The 21481-nt window shown below is 44.0% G+C and overlaps 2 protein-coding genes across 3 annotated transcripts in view; both read right to left on the bottom strand.

Moving 5' to 3' along the window:
• The window catches only part of SLC1A2 (solute carrier family 1 member 2), a 98509-nt gene extending 93843 nt beyond the window's left edge, over window positions 1-4666 (bottom strand). The window contains exon 1 of the mRNA XM_037395404.1: window positions 4053-4666. Within this exon, the coding sequence (XP_037251301.1) occupies window positions 4053-4069 (17 nt within the window). The 5' untranslated portion in view covers window positions 4070-4666. The remainder of the gene's footprint in view (window positions 1-4052) is intronic.
• Window positions 4667-9131: 4465 nt separating this feature from the next.
• The window catches only part of PAMR1 (peptidase domain containing associated with muscle regeneration 1), a 59462-nt gene continuing 47112 nt past the window's right edge, over window positions 9132-21481 (bottom strand). Inside the window, exons 7-12 of one of the 2 annotated variants that reach the window (XM_037395587.1) lie at window positions 20042-20212; window positions 17170-17382; window positions 15523-15589; window positions 13152-13384; window positions 11464-11759; window positions 9132-10185 (exon numbers count right to left, since the gene is read on the bottom strand). In XM_037395587.1, coding sequence (XP_037251484.1) covers window positions 9649-10185; window positions 11464-11759; window positions 13152-13384; window positions 15523-15589; window positions 17170-17382; window positions 20042-20212 — 1517 coding nt within the window. In that variant the 3' untranslated portion in view covers window positions 9132-9648. The remainder of the gene's footprint in view (window positions 10186-11463; window positions 11760-13151; window positions 13385-15522; window positions 15590-17169; window positions 17383-20041; window positions 20213-21481) is intronic. The other variant, XM_037395589.1, reaches the window with a different exon arrangement.

Raw genomic sequence — 21481 nt, 5'->3', positions numbered from 1 at the left:
AACTGTTTCACTGATCAAACCACAATGCTAAGCAATTACCCAGACTTCTGTATTTTCAGACGTAATAATGTTTCAGTGTACTATTCCACTTCAGTAGATTTATTTTGTGGCAGGGTGCATACACACACACACACACAGACCTGCCTGTTAACTGTGTGCCATATATCCATAAGGGTAACATCTCTGTTCTTTTATAAACCTGCCTTGGGGCTGTTTTGTAGCACCGAGACCAACAGAAATGGAAGAGCCCATATCAGTGTCATTAAACTCTCCAGAATATGGTGATCATATCCAAACTGCCCGCTGGGAATGGCCACTGGCCCACACTGACTGCCTAACCCTGCCTGTGAGCTGGGAGAGGGGCTGCCCGGCCAAAGCCATGGCGGGATGGCTGCGAGGCAGACCTGCACACAGAGGGTTGAGCTCCGGGCTCAGACACCTGATCTGCCTGTCTAATTCACTACTATAGACGCAGTGATAGTGTCTCCTAGTGGCTATATTCCTGAAGGAACAGCCCCAAACCCAAACTTCATACCTGGAAGTCCCACTCTTCAAAAGTACATAAAATACAAATGCGTTTCTAGATTTTTAGAGTATCTAAAACAGCATCACTCAAATAGGTAAAATAAAACAATTTCAACACTCAAGGTTTAATATCTGAGTTACAAAGTCGTCAGCTGATTTAACATCTAAAGTCTATCTCTAGGTTACGCATATGTGGGTTTTTCTAAAAAAGAAGTAGCAAAGGTATTGCATTCTTTCCTTTTGAAACAGTAACACTAAAGAGAGAGACGAGAGCCAAAACAAAGCCATTTGAAGCAAGGTGTTCAGGACTTCGCTCAAAGGTCTGAAGACAAGCATGGGCATCAATCGGATCAGACTCAATCTCATTTAACCATTAGGTCCTCTCAGACCCTGTAAGACCAAAGGAAATTCTTAAATGCTCTGCTACAGTAAGTCTCCATAGGTTCAACCTACCACATACTGAGCCCTATGCCAGACACCACAATCTATGAACTAATGCTGCTGGATATCTGAACCACGCTGAAGATTCATGAAAGGTGATGTCAGCATAGATCAGAAGGCCACTTCTCCCTGCAGCACCCTGTCTGCAGTCACAGCCAGCAGAGGATGTTTAAACAGAGAACATAAAAACAAGCCATCCTGAACAGTATCAGTACTTGATTCTAGCCATTCCTCCTGGAACTTCCTATTTTCTGTTTTCAGCACCAGCTAAACATCAAAAATCCATCTCGGTAATGAGATCTGTATCAGGGGATTTTGTGAAAGGCAGACTTAACAGTCAAGATACAGACAGTGTATTCAACAGTAAGCCAAAGCCCCACTAGCTGGAACTACCGAGAGGTAGACCCAGAGGACACGTAGGTTTGATTTTTGCCATGCTGGGGAACATTTCCTTTCTCATTATCAACTGACTGAGGTTTCTCATTGTCCGCCATCCTCTTGGAACAGAAAGATTTGGGCAGCAAATTTCGATACATGGGTTAACCAAGTAAGACACTGAAAGAAAAAATAGGTGCAAACAAGGAAATCTTTCAAATCCTGGCTCTAAGTGATCACTGCTTCTTAACATAACACGGAACACAGATTTGCCTTCCTCAGTGTGTATATCAAGGCCTTCTGTTGTCCGCCTTTTGTTTTCCACCTTTTGTTGCATCCTGTCACACCCCTGACATCTCCACTTTGGGGATTTTATATAAGCTCCCCTGTTAGAGGAGAAATAACACGCTGCAAAAATGGCTGTGGTTGGAGTAGCTCTATCACAACAAAATAAAGCCTTTATATACTTCAGATCTTGACTAACGTTATCTATCTGAACATTCCAAGAGCCACCAGGCATAAACCTGGAGTGCACACAGTTTGTCCCCACTTCCAGCAGGTCTTTCTCTGTGTATTTGTGTCTGTCTGAGATAACACTGCTCTGCTTGCGGCAACAGGGACCTTCTGCTACCTTTTTCCCACTGTGCCAGTGCTGATGGAAAGCCTGCCTTGAACAAGGTCTGGTGGTATTCACTTCCTGATGATCCTCATGGTGCTTGAGTTTGCTGACCTTTAGGCCAGAATATAAAGCTTATCTCCATCCTCAGCTTTTTACTTGAGGGGAGGGGAAGATGACAATTTTGTTTTGGAAGAGGTTCTCACTGGTAAAAAAGGGATTGACAAGTGAAACGCTTCCCACTCAACTTGTTTTCCACACCTCCTTCAGCTACTGACAAGCACTAGTTGAATCATATCAAATAAACGGTTTCAGCTTGTCTTAGTCTAGGTAAGTTTCCTAAAAAGTTTGAAAGCAAAGCCTAAAGTTTTGTTTATTTTGTCACCCTGTCCAGTAAGGAAAGCAAAAGCATGCATCTATTGAAGCCTTTCTGTTTCTGGCACTCTGATTGTTTTTAGCCCACTGTTCAGCCAACTTCTTTTAAAAGCACCTCTCCTTCTACACACATATAAAACCTCCTTACATCCAAAGTTGAAAATCCCTCTGACACAGCCACCTCTCATCACACCTCCTCTTATTAAACCCCTGCACAACAGATCTCACATTCCCCCACCGGTCTGAAACAGGCATAGACATCTACAGCCACCTTATGTGGGAATGAAAATAACAAGTGACCGGAGCACTTGGAGTTTGAGTAGTCCAAGGAATACAGAAGGGACAGAGAAGAGAGAGGCTGGTTCCTTCATCTCTGAGCTCCTTCCTCGTGGCTCCAATTATTTTTTGACAATATCTAGTTAAGTGACTTCATCATCAGAGGAAATGCTACAGGGCAGAATAAACTGCTGGGCTGCTACCAAAACAGGAATGCACAAATTTAGAGCAGAAATTCCCCACAAAGGCAAGGCAGTAGCAAACAGTAAGTTAGTTACCTTTGTCACAGTCCCGTGAAGAGCCAGAAGAGCCCCACAGATTTGCCCTCTGTCAGATCTGGGGGACAGTCCTTTCTCTAATACAACCAAAGCTAATACTTTCTAACCTTCCACACCTCTCAAGCCAACTGCTCAGAGGCCACTCTGCAGAGAGCCAGTTCCCTCCTTTGTCCAGGTAACGGGACACTTGCGTGCACACCCTCCCAGACATGTGTCCAGTTATTTAAATCAGCTCAGCAAGTCTTTCAGCCTGAGAGACACAAAAGCAATATAAACAGAGCTTCCTTTTGCACTCTGTCCTCAGACAGTCCTATCCAGAGCAGATCATGCTGATACAACCTGACAACATCCAGGGATAAAGGGGAGGCTCACACCAGATGCAGTCTAATACTAGATAGTATTATAAGAGGGCAACCAGAGATCAAATAAATGTTTTCTTTTCTTTCTTACTACCAGTTACTCTGTAAAGTGAACAAGCCCCCAGCCCCATCAGAGCAGCAAAGCGGCTGATCCTTGCAATCCTGTCATGGGTAGGGAGAAAGGTTTCCTTCCAAGTAACGCTACCAGGGCTGAAGTGTGTTTGCTTTTCTTTAAAACCTCTTGTATAACCCTTTGCCCTTCCCAGCATTTCTCTTGCTAGCACTGTAACGGATTTGGCACAAAACTGCAAAATTGCAAAACTCCTCAAGAAGTTAGATTTGTTTGTTGCCTCTTTAAGGGGGGGGGGGGGGGGGGGGAATGGGACACGGACAGCTCCTCGATTCTTTTTGAACTATTGATGATGATGATTATTATTATCATTATTATTATTATATTAGGAGGCAGCTCCCCCCTCCACCTCTGAGTTAACCATTCACTTGGACTCTTCTTTCAGGCAGGTGGTTTAAGCTTCATCTGCCCTCCAGGGGTTAAATAAAGAAGTGATGGGAGGAAAACCAAAACCTTTCCAGTGGCTCATATTTGAAATTCTTTTTTCCCTCTCCCTCTCCTAAATGGGGCTCATCTGCTTCTCGTTTCCTCTTGCTCCCTAATTATTCCGTTAGGGAATGGCGAGGGGCAAGGATTAACAATGAAGCAGATGACAGGAAACTGTTACCAAAAGCACAATGCCGGACCCCCCCGCCCTCATCCTCCCGTTCCTCCCTCCCAAGCGACGGTCCCCTCACCCTTCGGTCGATGCCATGGTCCCGAAAGCCCCCCTGTCTTCTCAAGAGTCCAAGGGATTATTTTGGACAGTAGTGCGCGAAGGAGGCTGGCTCTTTGGGATAACCCTCGCCCGCGTCTCGGAAGGAGCGCGCAGTTCCGTGTAATCCCGGCGCTCCGCAGGGCGCGGATCCGGCGGCTCGGCTCCGCCGCTCTCCCTCCCGCCGCCGCCCAGCGAGGGCTCCCCGTGCCCGGGGACGGGCGCTGCTGCCCCCGGCCGTCCAGCAGTGGCCGGCGGGGCGCGGAGGCGCTGGCACCCGGGCTGCGATGGCCGGCGCCCTCCCCTCGCCGTGGGGTGCGTGTGCGTGTGTGTGTGTGTGCGTGTGCGGGAGGTGGGGGTGACTTCACATCGGCGCGGTGCTGGCTGAGGCTGGATTGGAAGGTTTTAGCCCTCGAGCCGTGGATTTGCAGTCAATCCCTCTCTATTTTAGGCACGGGCTGACATCACGAGCCGTTGTTACTCCTATAAATCCCCCCAACCGCTCCTTGACAGAAGCGGGGTGGGGGGTGGGGGCAGAGGGGCAGCGAGCCCCTCGCAGGGGGAGGGCCGGGCGCCGCCGACCGCGACCTGCCCCGCTCGCCGCGGGCCGCCACCGCCTCCCCGGGGCAGGCCCGGCCCTCCGCACCGAGAGGGCTCGCCGGGACTCTGGGGAGCCGGCCGGGAGCGACGGGAGGGAGCGACCCCCCCGCCACACACACACACACACGGTGGGCGCCCGACTGCCGCCGCATGCCCCTCGTGTTCCCCGGCGTGCGGGCCAGCGGGAGGGGGTCCCACAGCCCGCCCGGCCCAGGGGCCCGCCGCTGCCTCCCCGCCTGCCGGGCCGCGCCCCCGCGACCGAGGCACCTGCCCCGCCACGCCGCGGCGGCAGCAGGCTCCCCAGGCGGCGCGGCACGGCGCGGCCGCCGCTCGCCGGCCCCGGCCCGTTCAGCCCGCCGCGGGAGCCGCCCCGTCTCGCCGGAGCGGCCCAGGCCCCGCTGTCAGGCCGCGGGAGGACCGAGAGGCCGTGGGGCGGCCGGCCGGCCCGCCCGTGCTCGGGGACGAGCGGGGCACGGCGCGGAGGCACCGGGCGCACGGGGCCACGGCCCGGCGGCCACGCGAGGTGGTGCTGCCCCCTGCCGGGGAGGAGGGGACGGTGCCGCGGCAGAGGCCCCACCTGCCGGCGCGGCGGGACCCCGGCCGGGGGGCCGAGGCCCGGCGGCGGCGGCGTCCCCGCCGGCTCAGCCCGGCCGCGGGGCAGAGCTCGGGCGTGCCGGGCCCGGCCCAGCCCCGCGCCGCCGCGGCCCCGGGAAGAGGGGCCCTCTGCCCGCTCGCGCCGCCCGCGACCGCGCCCAGCCCGCACCGCGCCGTGCCCCGCGCCGCGTCCCTCCCTACCTGCCCGCCGCCGCCGCGCCCCGCAGCCCCGCCCCGCCCCGCCCCGCCGGGGGCGCCACGGCCCGGGGGCCGGCGAGGCCGAGGTGCGGGCGGGGCCTCCTGCCGGCGTGGCCGCGGGGCGGTGCTGCCGGCGGCCGCTGGTGCCGGACGCGTCCCGCTCGCTGGGGCAGGAGCCGGCGGGAGCGCAGGGCTGGCGGCCCCTGGCCGGAGCGGGGGGGCGGGGCAGCGCGCGGGGGTGCCCCGGTGCGACGCCTCCGCCTCACCGCGTGGCTCTTGGGAGGCCCAGCACGCTTTATGCTGGAAGCTTCCAGATGCTGCTACCAGCCACAGGCAGGCCTGGCAGCCCGCTGCCCGGCCCGCAGGCTGCAGCCCGCGGGCACAAGGTTCTGACGCACCATGGTGCCGGGGCACGGCGTGCCCATGCCGTGTCGAGACCCTGTTGCGTACCTTCGCGTCCATTTCCCCCAGCCAAAGCTCTGCCTGCCTACCTCGGTGCTGCCTTTCCATCCAGGTCTGACCGCCCAATATCCCATTTCACAGGGAACAAGCGTTTCTGCCGCAGCCTGTTCCCTCTGCACCAAGGAAGCAGCAAAGGAAGCCAGCAGCCATGCGGGAAACTCCCTGCCAGGACAAGGAGCTGCGAGGCTGCAGGGGATGCACAGCCGAGCCAAGGACGCCTGACCTTGCCTGCTGCCTTCGCTCCTCCACGATGTCTTTCCTGCAACTGAGCTGATTCCAGTAGCTGTGCTTAGAAATGGCAGCATGCAGCTTAGTATGCATTCCCTAGTCCCAATTGATTACGCATTTTTTTCTTGTAAACCAGGGACCTAGGTTTTTGAGCGAAACAAGCTGCCAGGGCAATTTCATTAGAGTCACTGAAGGTGTGCCTGAGAAGAGTGTGTACTTCAGGATGTCCATTTCCTTACAGTGCTGTTTTTCAGCTAAGCACCCTGGCTTTTGGAAGTAATTTAATGCACCCCCAGCTCCAAAAACACACAAAGGGAGAAGTATAAATCCATCGGAGTAAGTAAGGATGCAAAGACTGTCTTGCTCTTTTTTTTTTTTTTTTTATAGCAATACCTTTACGCTTTTCCAAAATGCACAGCTCTTTTCCTTGGAGGGAAGATGTTGTGCTATTTCACACCCTTTCTCCAACAGATGGCATAGATCCTCACCTGTTTAGAAAGAGATGTTTGAAATAGTTATTCATCTTAAAAATAGATCCTAGCTATCAAAGGAATTAGTGATTCCAGCTCACAGGTTGGTTTTTTTGAAACGTTCATCCTCCATTTTTCCTCCTTATTGGTGTTAGATGTTAACCCCTGTTCTTCTCAGGCTGTAAGTGTGGAACTACTGTAGGTCAGCCTGCCAGACAGGATGGACAAGCTGATTTGTAATTCCTACAAATACTAGTCATGGTACAGGTGCTTGGGTATGTTGATGTGACTGCCCACCTGCCCATGTGAATCCAAGTGTCATGTAATACTAGAAATAAAACATTATGTTTGCATTTAGAAATAAGCCAGATCTGAATCTAGGATTCAAACATCACTGAGGTCCAGAAGTAAGAGCAAATGCTACAGCTAATTCCTCTTTCTATAAAGGACTATGTTAAAATCTGAATCCTGGGGTTGAGAGAAGCCTGGCCGTTTTCTTGCTTCTGTTTTCTTTGAAGAGTATCATGACTGTAAAAAGAAGGGGGGTTGAATTCTGCTGTGCATGCACAGCTGTAGCAACCTCCTCCTGTGATTTTCATTCCCTGAGTTCCTTCAAGTTTCTCTTCAAGAATATACTTTTGTGTGATACACTGCCAGTGAACAGCTATGTTGTTGCTGCCCAAGCCCAGAAATTTTCAGCTGTTTGTTGCCAGATCTGTGAGCAGTTTGAAGCCAAATGGGGATGGGATTCAACGCGAAGAGGAGTTAGAGGATCAGTAAATGCTAGACATGGCTGATATTTAGTAAAAGTAGAAGAGTGAGGGCTAAAGCTGGAATTAACGCAGACTTCTGCAAATCTGCGTGGACTGCCTAGTTCTCTACTGGACAAATACTAGAGGGAGAAAAAAACATTTAGGACCTCTTCTTCTCTCTCAGTTGTGGCAGCAGAGAACAACAATGCTGTAGAGAGCAATGCAGTTATGATGTCATAACTGAGAAAAGAATCAGCTCACAGACCTTTATGATTTCTGTTTTAGAAGATAATTTCTCTTACCATTAGAGTGTAGAGACTCTCATTTAATGTAATCGTGGAAGAGTTCTGACTGGGCAAGCCAGGTTCCAATAAACAATCCTATTCCTTTCTTATTTAATTCTATACCAATAGTGTTAGGAAGAAACACATGTTGACTTTCTGCAAGTTTGCCCTTCTTCAAAACTGTCACCTAATTGCCTCTAACCCCTTTCTCTCAGCGGGGGAGTACCGCACATTCACTGGCATGTGTTCCTCCCAGCAGAGGAACGAAACCCATCTTATTTTTCACATTTAAATCAGAATTTTTGCTGCTGTTGTTGCCATGCAGTTTGTTAGCCAAGCATAATCACCTGGCAGGAGGAGACATGCAAACAACATAAAGAGAAGCAATACACTTTGGCTGTAGCCCTTAAACTTTTTTATTCAAGCAGCACCCCCTGGTCCTATTGCCAGTGAAAATAAGAAAAGTGCAAAAATCATAACACATTAAGTCTTTCTGGCCAGGAAAGCAAAAAATAAATTACATGGAATGACCTCCAATACTAAGTGCACTTTTAGCAGCAATTTTCAGATTCAAAAGTAGGTGGAAACTACTGAATGCTAAGAAACTCTTAATAAGGTTTCACAACACCAGAGAATCACCAGAGCTGAAATCAGACTTCTAAGCTTACATTTGTCATAGCCATGCAATAGGCTAGGTAGAACACAACTACAGGATCTGAGTCCTTCTTGGTGAGAGTACTAAATCCTTTCATCAGATCCCCAGCCTTCACATCTAAATATTTCTGTGAGCTGGTTCGGGCACTGCGATAACTTAGAGGTTCTAAAAATTCCAGGGTGTCATAGATGGCTTATCCAGGAGTCATTACTGATGGAAGACACTCCCCTGTCCCTGCTCCCCAACTTTTTCCAGGGCTCATCTCTAGTCTTTAGCCACAACTGAACAGAGAATGATTTAGTGAAAGAACAGTGATTAAGGACTATGAGGACACCAAAGTCTCTCCACTGGACAACATTAACAATGGGAGAATCTTAACACTTTGATGTCAGTCCAATCAAGAAAAACCTCTGCTAAATTTGAGACCTGGACATTATTCTTCACCCTGAAGAGCTATAGAGGAGTTGTCTTGCCACAAAAGTATGTGAACTGTTGGAAACAGAAGTTTTCCTAAGGTTTTCATAGGTCTTTGAAATAATCCACATGGAAAAGTCTTTCTAAAAGCATATTTCAGGTTTTCATCTTCAGAATATGAGGTGGGAGATAACTCTCCTGTACATTTCATTGCAGTGGTTCATGTACAACAATCACAACATTGGTTATTTATTTAGTAATTGAATTTTGTGCTAATTCTGCCTTTCAGTGTGCCTGAAGAGTCCCAAGTGAGAATCACATGCAAACAGACAAGGGCAGTAGAGAGTCACTACAGTTTGACACCGGTAAAGCAACAAGGCATCTAAATAATGTCAGACTTGGATATGTAGGTTAAAAAAACAAACCATAGTTTATTTAAATGTGTAAAGTACTTGGGAGGGAAAAAGATTACATGGTACTATGGCAATACAGACAGCCCAAACTGTAACAAGCTCATCCATCATAATGAATACACACTACTCTTTCCAGCCTCCTAATCTGCTCAGATCTTTGGGAGAGGCTTGCCATCAGTTTCTCTAGGGGACTCCACACTACACAGTAATTTCAGTCAGAATTTTCTGTCCTGTTCCTGTATGTCAGACTCAGGACCAGAGCATCATCCTCCCACCAGGGGAGGCAGGTGTAATATGGCAAAACCTCTCATGCACTAAGACCGTCTGTCAAGGGTTAAGTAAAAGTAGCCTGATGGAGCATCTGATCTCAGGACAAATTGCCAGGCTGTCTGCTGTCTGCCTTAACCTTATCCAAGATGTGGCTCATCACTGGGATGAGAAGCCTAAAGCAGCAGAGACCGAGAGAGATATTATGATAGTTATAAAATGCCATTTCCAGACACAGCTTTTTATTTCAGGTTCTTCTCAATCCAGTCTTTGAAGGGAAGAGCTTTGGTGTAGCCACTGTAGAGTTCTAGGCTGCAAGTTTTGTCATAACCCCAGCTCACTAATCCCATCAGGTGCCATCTTAGCTCAGGAGATGCTTTTCCTGGCAAAGTTATGGCTGCAATCCCACCAGTTTCAGCAGGGCAGATATTAGAAAAGTCTGCGTGGTCCTGTTTGGCACAGAACATGCTATCAGTGATGCTGATTTGTATCCCATTATCTTCATACTGTTGCTCACACAACAGTGAATCCACCATCCGAACAGTTCCCATGCGGATTGTGTCATTCTTGTATCCGGGATCTTTAATGTCAGCCAATACCTTCCAGCCAGTAACCACTATTTTTAAATCCTCTGTGGATGAAGTCAAGTCATGAGAAGATGACAAGCAAATGGGTTGAACACGGCTGCTGATTCTGGCTTTGTCCAAGAGTTTTATGATAGCTATGTCAGAATCAAGTAATATAGGATCATAATTGGGATGCACTATGATGGCAGAAATCTGGGGAGGAAACAGAGCAGGAAGAATTGTAGAGTTACAGCAATGGCAAGCCAGCAGAACTCTTTCCGTGCTACTATAATACATATTTATTCCACATACTTCTCCTCTACCCCCACTCCCAAAATGTTCTTTCACCATAGTGCTCACTCAAAGGAGAAACATACAAAGAGATCAAGCATCTTCTAAGGTTTTTTGGCTTGGATTTCAGGGCAATTTTTATTGCATGAAACTCTCCCTAATAAAAAGCAGTCAAGAATATTTTCAGCAGAATGGGGAGTTCGAGTGCAGATCAAATTTTTCCACTGTTTACTGACAAGATTTCACCTGCCATGTCAACTTCAGCCTGTAGCATGTGAAGCGGGGTGGGGGAGCTTTGAATTAAAATGTTGTCTTCTTGTTGAAATTCAACCATCTTCCCACCAAAAAAGAATACTAGCAATACATTACATAATGTTGGGGACAAACTTTTAATGCTGGTCACTTTGATGAAACGCTACAAGACTGTATAGGATTCCTATAAGGAAATACTGTAAAAGATATTTCCTTACAGGAAAAGTCTGAAAAAGCTGGAATTAGAGAAACTAAAAAGGGGGGTAACGTGAGGTGTGTGATCAAATTAACTATGATTTCTTAGATAAAATCCATTAACTCACAACCACACACACACACACACACACACACACACACACACACACTCTCCAAGAGGAGACACACACAGAGCCAAAATTGATGTATTTCTCCTCATTTTGACTTCAACCTTTCCAGTCCAACTTGAGAAAAACAAACCACTCTGGTCAGCTTGAGGCGCTATTTTTGAGTCAGACATAAACTTCTTTTGAGTTTAGAGCTATACAGCCTTGGGGCTGAGATGTGAAATGTGCTCATGTCGTCAAACCAGGATCTAAAGCACAAGTGTTTCCCTTGTAAATTATGCTAATCACTTTTGACAGTAGCTGGCATCTCCTCTACTTTTTTCTGGAAATATCACTCAAGACATTATAGCCCATGGAACCTGAACTATTTTCTTAGCGATATGTGTCAGGGGTGAAGATATCAGTTGGACAGTGTCAGGGGAATTTAATGAACTATAGCAAGTGCCCTCCTTGTGCCATGAAAGTTCAGTCAGATATGCATTTGATATCTTTAGATATGCATTTGAAAGAGCAGTGTGTAAAACAATATATTGGTCACAGGATAACCTTTTTCTCCCCATACAAGATGGAAGTGATCAGCATCTGTCTGTACTCATCATTTTCTGCTCCCAGCAGACTTACTCACCCGCAGGTTCTGGATGGTCTTTTCATCCCTGTCATCATCTCTGTAGAATTTCCCCAGAACCACCTTGAGCTCTGCTGTCTTGAGCACAATGGTCTTGCCCAGATCAGTGACGCAGTGAGCTGCCACCACCACAGTGCGCTCGTTCACCAGGGCCCCGCTGCAGATAAGGATCCAGGCCCCTTTTCGGAGGCTGTTCTCCTTCACCCTGTTGGCCGTCCGATAGATTGCTGCTTGCCAAGGCCACCTGGTAGAGGTCACTGTCTTCTGAAGGGTGATGTTTTCTGCTTTTCCACAGACTGAGAAAACAAGAATGAGTAGCATCTTTTCCCCACCAAAAAATCTGAATATCACTCTTGATTCCTGCTTAGAATGTGCTAAAATCCTAAAATGCAATGGTTAGCATGACTGACAGCTTTCTAATTAACCTGTCTCCAACCTGCAAAATTATAAGAGGATTTTATACAGCTTTAAAAAAAATATTTTTTTTCAATTTTTCCATTATTATCTGCATTACTGGGTGAAGTAGGAATGTGGATTTAGCACCTGAGCTGGTGAATTTTCATGACAACCTTATCAAGCTGCACTACAATGAGATAACGGCATAAAGAAATGGAAAGAACACCCCAGATTCTTGCTTATAGTAAAACGCCATAAAGACAGAAGTGCACTAAAACTTGCCCCAGGAAGTCACAGAGTAATTGTGGGGTCTTCTAGAACTGACCTTTGCACAGACGAGTCCATGCCTATGAGAATAGACTTGTCTTGCAACAAGAACCTTGAAGCAAATGCATCTAAATCAACAGCTATCCTAGGAAAAAGAAAAAGCACTGCCTTGTTGTAGGAATATATTACCTAGGCTTAGACCCGGGGTGAAATCTCCTGTATTAGGAAAGGTTTCCTTCAGTTGAAAAAGTTACATCATGTGGTCACATTTTTTAGTCTCTCTCTTAGGACATTTTTTTTTTTCCCCTGGGATGTAGTGTGTGCATGCCCATAGTGAAAAGGATTGAATGCAATACTTATCAGTACATGAGATCACCTCAAAGCAAAACCATAAGCAAGAAATTTACGATTTTCTTGAAGTTAGGATCTACTTTTCACGGTTTGCCTGAAGTCAGTAGTGGGTTGTACCAAATCTTGGGGTGTTCCTACCCTGAATTACTCTGTGCACTAGCTCTGGTTAAGATTTTACCTGGACTTACAGTTTGCAATATGAACCCTCCCTCAGCAGGTTATATTAAAGGAAGAAGAGCCTCTTTAAAATGCAGGCTCTCCATTCTATTGGAATCATCATTAAGTTTTGATGGTTTTGTCGGTTGGGTGCCAAAGTATAGACATCAAAGAAAAATCACATTTGCAGTAAATAATTCTAGGAAAACATGAAGTGATAGTAGGAAAATATTTTCAAATCGGGAAAGAAACTCACTGCACCTTTTGCTCAATAAAAAAGTAGGAAAATTAATGGCAAATTGCAGTGATGAAACCTTGATTCCTTTACCATCAACTGCACAAGTTCTACTGGTGGATAAAAAGAGCCATATATCCTCCAAGCTTTATTTCTCCAATCTGCCAGCTGGTAGCATAGGCAGCCTGCACTGCTGGGACTCTCTAATTATCTAAGATGAATACACATCCTGTTCCCCCACCCACCCAGAAATGGGTGCATTTATTTTCCCTTGGAGACTCACTTGGAATACACACAGGGGCTCTCCCACTCCATTTTCCTGTCTTCAGACAAGTCCTCCTGCTGCTACCCAGGCGGCGGTAGAAAGGAGAAATGCACTCATACTGAAGCTGAGTGTGCAGATGCTGGTACCCTGGGGGCAGGTCCCCAAATGGCAGTGCTGACTTCTTGGTCGGATAGATTTCAAGCTTTTGCTTGCTGAATGCAGATGAGTAAAGTTGATGCAAAGGTGTTTCCCTGTTTCAAGTCACAAAGAACACAAGCTAATAATAATAATATAAAAGCAGTGATTACCATAACTTTATCACCAGCTGTGTTAAGTATCATTTAAAAGCACGTGAAGTTTGCTTCTGAAAGAATAAGCAAAAATATCATTCCAACATAGTGTAGCAATACTCCCATTTACATCCCAGCTATTTTATTTACATATATATATATGTACCCATATACAAAAAAAACCCCCACATATTTTTAATTTTTATAAATTTTCTATTTGTGTCTCTTTCATTTTACAGTTTCTGGATAGCAACCAGTTGCCTCTGAATGTGGAACAGTTTTTGACATTCACAAAAGGACTGGAATACCATGTTTTTAAATAAAGAAATTACACTGGAACTTGGCATTGCCGTAATTAATTCTCACTAGAGAGGAGCTAGGCACATCTTTTCTCTAGTGAAGATTTTAATAGGCAGTATTAGGAATCAATTCAGATTAAATCATGTTGATAAAGTTGCTTGATTTAGCAATTAACTGAGATAATTGCCTCACCACAGAGATTTCATAATTGCAATAATCACTAAGCTTCCATTTAGAAATTGTACTGATTAGCTGAAACATGGCACATAATTAAAAAAATAAATATACGCACCAGCCTAGATATCGACCATAAGCTTGACTACAGACATACTTAAATCTTCATCACTTAAAAGGTGTCCCTTGTTCTAATGGTTAAAAGCACATATCTACAGAAAAAACTATTTACATCTGAAAAATTCATCAGGACATTAATTTCCCCTGAGATTTCTGGTACTGACTGCATCCAGAAAAGCCATAAGAGTGTTTTTTTCACACGGTAATTCCATTTTTGATCACAGAGAAATACAAACAGCTTCCATCATATAGAATCTGTGAGGCGATACATAACAGCACTCAAGGAAAATAAAGCTACTAGAAACAAGAGCAATGGCAAGTTTCTTGTATTTTGGAAGGAGGGCGAGAGCTGCTGTGGTCATACTTAGACTGTTAGGGTCCCATTTCTTACTCACATGTGACCTTGCAATATTGCATAATCCACACTTCGCCTCACTGTTTATCTATGAAATGGAGAGTCTGCTTCAAGGGATAAAAACAGTCCATGAACATGAGATGCCATCATGCTGCTATGGAGGTGGAGGCATGTATGCACTTTCATATAGCTATCTGAAATATTTAGCATAAAAAGATGTGTGTTCAAAAGTAAATTGAGAAATTTAAGCAAGAAAAATCCCTTGATGGCTACTAAGGTCTCCTGATGGCTTCTCAGGGCCATCTCTACAATCACACACCACAGAGCTGGAGAGTGGGAGAGTATTTGGGATGTACGTGCTTGCCCTGATCCTATAGTCTTCTCTAGGTGTCTGCTACTGGGCATTGCCATAGACAGGATATGGCTTGAGTTGGACTTTTATTCTGACCTGGTATGGTGGTTCTTAAGAAAAAAGACGAGGACTGCTCTTGCACTGCATCTAAAAATAAATGAATGATGTACTGCAAAAAAAAAAAAAAAATCTGAAATCAGAAATTACTACTTGGACAAAAATGAACCTGAACATTGCAGCATAACTAATTCAGATTTGGTTTATTTCAAGAAATCAGCAGAAGGGTAAGCCCAGACGGGGTGTGATCTTTCATTCCCTCCTCCCCTCCTATTCTACTTCCTTCTTTCCCCCATGCCCACCCCAAACACAACTTTATATCGATTGTGCTATGTTGCTTTGGATGGTGAAACTTAATGTGAGCAGATTACATTGCTATACCCCCTTCTCTCCTTGTGCTCTCCCTACTCATTTCTTCACTACGAAAGCACGTGTTTATTTTAAGATATCATTAGCCCCAAGGAACTGTTCTCATAGCCTATCACAAGCTTGCAAGCCTAATTCTGGCATCATCTGATAGTTTGGACATATCTAACTGTGCATTTCTTCCTGGATGCCTCCAGCAGCTTGCCAGCCTATGCTTAATCAGACCTCCTCTTCCAGCAGCTCTCATTGCTCAGTTATCAGTGGAGTCGCAGGAACGGCTGCTCAGGCAGGCTAAACACACAGGGTGGAAAGGAGAGGAGGGGAAAAGCAATCACATTTTTTCTTTAAACTGTAGTTGAGATATTGCATTCTCACCTTGACTGAACCTGCATTGGAAGCACTTTCTGTCTCACCAGGTCAGAGATCTTTGGCTCTCTGCAGGCTAGAAAAAATATAATGTTGCACAGTACTTTTCCACATTCACAGCTCAAGTGTTATGGTTCATATACATTTCTACTTTTTCCTCTCACTAGCTATAGTGGACTGGATTAAGAAAAGAGGCAGTAAGTTAGGTGCATTAAAATAAAGATAGGCCCTAAAACCTAAAGCCTTGGAAAAATGCTTCCACACAGATCTCCAGATTTATCCCATTTACAATGGTGGAAGCAACTGATCATCTTCTGCACTGGCACTCTCAGCCATGGATGAAGATTTGTCCATCATTGTATCTGAATGCCAGTTTACACTACTGCAGCTGATGGTTTGGAATCTGAGCAAACTTTTGCAATAATGGAACTATATAAAAAATACTTAATTTCAATCTGTGTAGCCACACACAGCTAATCCCCAGGACTCAGCATACAGAGAAGGGCTGCAGGATGTTACAGACTTCTGAGAGTCTGTTTGGTTGTGCACCCATGGAAGGAGCTGGAGACTGATTCAAAGGAACATCTCAGAGTTACCTGAATATGCATAAAATAAAAGAAGGGAGATCCAGGACTTCTGATTTTGCATATTCAGTTTATTTACTTTAAGCAAGCTTTATCAGTTCAAATAATTCAGCCAGGATCTCCTTCCTGCTGCACACAGTGGGAAAAAAGGAATCTTGCAGGATGGATTTTATCTGTATGCCTGAGCACTTGTATTCTGTGGAATTTAACAATATCTAGTTCTTTGTGATGACCTTTATGTCACTATCAAAATTAACATCGATAAAGATGCTCTCCAGAAATTATCATCAATAAAGATGCTTTCACAGGTGATTATGTGCTTCAGGAAGAGAGTACTTACATCTAAAATAACAGAATAAAGCAAATTCCCAGGGGACAGACATATTTCCTTATATTATCATTACTTCAATTAAAAAAAAAATCCATTAAAATATATGTCAAACAATTGCTTTGGGAAAATGAATTTGGCAGTTCCCCAGCCCAAATTCATTCATCCATTCAGGGTTTCAGACACACTTAGAGTAGCTCCAGGTCAACAGCGTAATTCCCTTTATAGCAAAGGATTTAAAGATGTGTTTCAGTGTTTTGATGAATACAGATAGTTTAGGCATGTCCTCAAGTGGTTTTCTGAACCAAACCTTCAAGGCTGCAATCTACAGGTTTGGTCTTTTACACTCATGACTGGTCCCTGATTTAAAATGATTGTGAGAGGACAGCTGGGCCCTATGACAGCAACTCTGATGAGACAATTATTTCCTTCTATTTCAATTCCCTCCTGATCTTCTTTGATTTTGACCTTATGCAGGTTTGATCATAGAACGAGGGTAATAGGGGTCTTAGGGCACATTTCTTTCCATGTTTAAAGATGGAAACATCTTCTGGAATCACTGACATCTTCTCTAGCTGACTTTAACAGCCAGTAGAGCTGGCAAACTAAAAATCTCAGTATCAGGTGTCAGTCAGATGGCTTATTCTTAGCAAAAATAATTGGTGAGTGTAAATTATATAAAACAAATTCCAGTAAAACCACAGCAACTTTTGTGAGTTGCGGTAATAAAAGAACATAAACTACCTTTAATGCAGATGGGCTGCTTCCCTGACCATTCTCCATCGTCTTGGCAGGTCCTCTGTTCATTCCCACTAAGAACATACGAGTTGTTACAAAAGAAAGCAATGACTGTGCCAATTTTTGCATAGCGTCCATTCAAGAGCCCAGTGTCTTCTACTACTCTTCTGTAGCCATTGAGTGGGCCACCAGGATCTGAGCAGTTTTTTTCATCTAGAACTAATGATAGGGGGGAAAAAATAGTAACCATTTTATCAGGTTCACAGCATTATTTTCACCCATCAGATTGCTTGGCATTTCATTCAGATGTTACTACACAATCTACACTTTGTGAAATTTCCCTTTTCAAGACCTGTCTGGGATCTGTCTTCTAAAAGATCAAATATTAAAGAAAGAAGTGATAATATACAGATATCTGCTTATAACACACACTTTAATCTTCACTGAAAGCATAAGATTCTCAAATTGTTAGAAAGACCTTAAAATGTAGCTGACAAGCCTGAAACAGAACCTTGACTTTACATGATGTTAATGTCTCATTAACATTAACAGGGCTACTTCAAGATCATAAAAGGATGCACTTAAACTATTTGCAGGAAACAGGCCCTTGGTATTCCTTTCCCATTTTCCCATTTCTTCACTGGATTTGGATAACAAAACTAGACTACTTAATTTTACTTTTATGTGACTACTTAATTTTACTTTTATGTTTGGTTGCATTTTGGCTTCTTAGCATTGAAAGAGAGATCTCAATAACCCAGGGAAATACAGGAAATCAAGGGGAACATATATATATATATATATATACTAAAAATTTACTATAGAAAGATTACTAATGCTAGATTCTGCCTACAGAACCCCTTCTACTTCCTCCTTCCCGATATTTTCCCCTTCTTTTTATTTGTTGTGGTTTTTTCTCTCAATAAACTTTAACTTTTGGCATAAATCAGGACGACAGTACTCCCTATGTGATGGTAATAAATGGTTTCCCCTGTGTTTTTAACCCTTCTGCCTTCTTTATTTAGCAGCTGAAAAGGTACTTTTTTTTCCTTTGGATTTCATCTCAGTTTTCTTGTCAGGCTGATAGTATCATGGAATTCTGTTTAATTCCTCTGCCTGGTGTCTCATTGCATGATAACCAGTGAACATCTAGTTTAGACAGCTAGTGTTGGTGCTGCTCTGCTTATGCAAGGCTGAGAAACTAAGACATATCAAGTGACCAGAAATGACCTCTTCATGTCATTGCTTCAGACTGGGATGAAGCTTCACTTCTGAAAAGCACCAACAATAACAAAGCACTTAAACATTTATCTAAATCCCTGTGAAATCAGCACAGTAACAGTGCAGAGGTATGGCCCTGTCCTGTTGCCATATCCTCATGTCACCAGACAGAGCCAAGCTCAGCAAAGCATGTAAGCACACAGCTAACTGTAACAGTACAAGTTCAATGAAGGGCATGTTTTTAACACTGAGTATATAATTCAAGCTAGGCATACATTTCAGTGCTTTCTTCAACAACACTGGATTTTACCATATGCTGAAGGTTATATATGTACTTAAATACTTTTCCATGTGAGTCATATTCAGTAAATAAAGAAGACATCTGAACTTCCCCTCAGCCAGGAGGACGGGAGAAGCAGAGTCCTGTCTTCTTTTAAATTGGCTCCATTTTTCTTTTCTGTACCTTACAAGCTCTCTAACTTGTGAACCACAAGTGACTGATAACTTGATAGCAGGTAAAGACTAGAGGGAATCACCCACAGTACAATGCTTTATTTGCAAGTTGCTTTCTGTACTGCTATCTAGCCTACAGGCATCATCCGATGAGCAGAGTCCATGTTTCAAAATGTGCCTAAGCTTGACCAAGTAAGTTAACGAAGCCTTCTCTTATTTCATTCTCTGCCTATTAGTAACTTCAACAGAAATTCTCTTGTTCCCAAACTCAGGGTTATAGCTTTTTTCATGTATTAAAAACAAAGAGAAAACATCTGGGAAGGAGAGACCCAAATTACACCATCTAGCACTTCAGTAACAGTCAAGTTTAGAGACAGATCTTTAGCCAGGGACATCATGGAGCAGGGACTCATCACAATCCTGATATTACATTTACTGCAACTGGAGACATTCTCTCCAGACAGAATGCCTATTCCTTCCTCTTTCAGATGAAATTATATACTGCTGTTTCACAACACTGCCCTGCCCCCTCCCACCCCTCCCGTCCCCGTCCCCCGTACATTTTTTGCCACAATACACTTGTAAAAGAACTTTCCAATTGATAAAAAATATTCCGGAATATGGAAATAAAATTGTGCAATACAAAACAACTAACTAAATAAAAAGTCTCTTTAGATGAGAAGAAGGGGCTTGGAATTTGAATGGTAGGCATGCCAACTTGCACAGCCAGAATGAATGGAAGTTTCTCTTTCATCAATTTTTCTCTAGCATGGGAATTCTGTTGAAATTAGTCTTCATGCAGTAAGCCCCTAATCACTGCCACAGCGTGCACCAGACTTGTGCAGAGAAGGTATCAGGTACATAGTGCTGGAAGTAGCTATACATTGTTGCACTATGTCCCTCACTTGGTTTTGGTCAGACATTTTGTCTCTGTGTGAGAAGGATATACGCCTGAAGTCTTTGAGGAAATTATTTTTCAGTAATTTGATGTTTCAATCAGATCTTTATACAAGTAAGTCTTGCAAGCTTGGGCTCCAGCAGAATAAAATAAGAATCCCTACTGCTTCTTGAAGACAGGAAGATAAAAGAACATCATGTTAAGCCATGGATCTACCAAAATTCAAGTGAGATTTAGATATTCTAGTTTCATGTGAATACATTGGCCAAAATATTTGATAACAATCAAAACTTAAAGTGACCTTACCACATTCAGGATGCTGTGTTGACCAAATCCCATCAAGCTGACAGTAGGCAACACGGCTGCCTTTTAAGCTGTAACCTGCGTTGCACTTGAAGTAAACCTGGGCCCCGTATTTAAAGTCATCTCCTTCCACAATACCATGAGCGGGAGCACCTGGAGTCCTACACATCACCACTGACAGTTCAGATATTTCAAAAAAATCCACTTTATTACAAAAACAGGACTGTGTTAGGATAATTCTTTATTTAGAACATTGAAAAACCAATTAAAATGGGCACAGGAGTCAAAATGACAAGACAGGTATATGCTGATCTTTAGAAAGTTGTATAGATGTCAGTTCTATGCACACTTACATATATGCCACTTTTTCAAAACATATCTAGATCCATTCATTTCAATGGGATTACTCAGAAATGTGATCATGTGCATAAGTGTTTGTATCCTTAGGGTTCATTTGCTCTAATTGTTAGTATTTGAAGCACTCACCATCTTAACAGGGGTTTTGAGTTAACTACCATGCTTGGTCAAGAAAAAATTTAGACCCTTAAAAGCCTTAAGGCTTTTAATTTTTTATTTCAAATTCTTCTTTCCATTTTTATATAATTATTCAGATAACCTTAATAGAAATATTAAAGCATCATTATCTGTGTAGATAAAATGTTATCATAATGACATTAAAAAGGAACCCTGATATTTACCAAACTGTGATATTTACCCTTTCCACAGGGTTTGCTCTATTGGGAAAATGCTTACAGACAATGGTCTGTTTAACTACTGCAAGTAGTAAATATTAGATTAAACACCATAAGCAAGAAAATCTGGTATCAAACCAGCCATACTACATCAGAACAAAGGTCCATCCAGCACAGAAACCTGTCTTCAACAGTGGTAAATAGTAGATTTGATGGAAGGAATATAAAAACAGAGCAAGCATATAGAATACTTTCCTGGCATATTCTGGCAGCATTCAGTAACCTGGGGTCAAGGACTACCTGACTACAATGGTATGTTTAGTATAACATACCCTGGTGATTTTTTTTTTTTTAATTAATTTGTCTGAGTACTGACTAAACTCAGCTACATACTTGGTGTTCACAACGTCCTGTGGCAATGAGTTCTACAGACTGTTTTATATGAAAAATACACTGCTTTATTTGGTTTGGTTTCTAGCCTGCCACCTGATAATTTTGTTTGATGCTCTGCTTTCTCTGTTACGAAAGACAGAAAACATCCATGCCCTATTCACTTTCTCCAAGTCACTTTTTAAGACTATGTAGAAATTATATGCATTCTTTATGTAGATATTACAACAATGTAGGAGAAACAGTTTTTAGCGTCTACACCGTTACCCATCTCTCTGTGTGTCTCTGGCTTTGCCTGGCCATTCATTGTGGAAAACCTGTATCGGAAAGGATTCAGTGCAAGATTTAGATAGGTGTATAG

This window comes from Falco rusticolus, chromosome 7 (genome assembly GCF_015220075.1).
Source record: "Falco rusticolus isolate bFalRus1 chromosome 7, bFalRus1.pri, whole genome shotgun sequence".
In the NCBI taxonomy this organism is placed as follows: domain Eukaryota; kingdom Metazoa; phylum Chordata; class Aves; order Falconiformes; family Falconidae; genus Falco; species Falco rusticolus.
Note: the sequence above shows the minus strand (reverse complement) of the source record. Positions and strands in the feature narration are given on the sequence as shown.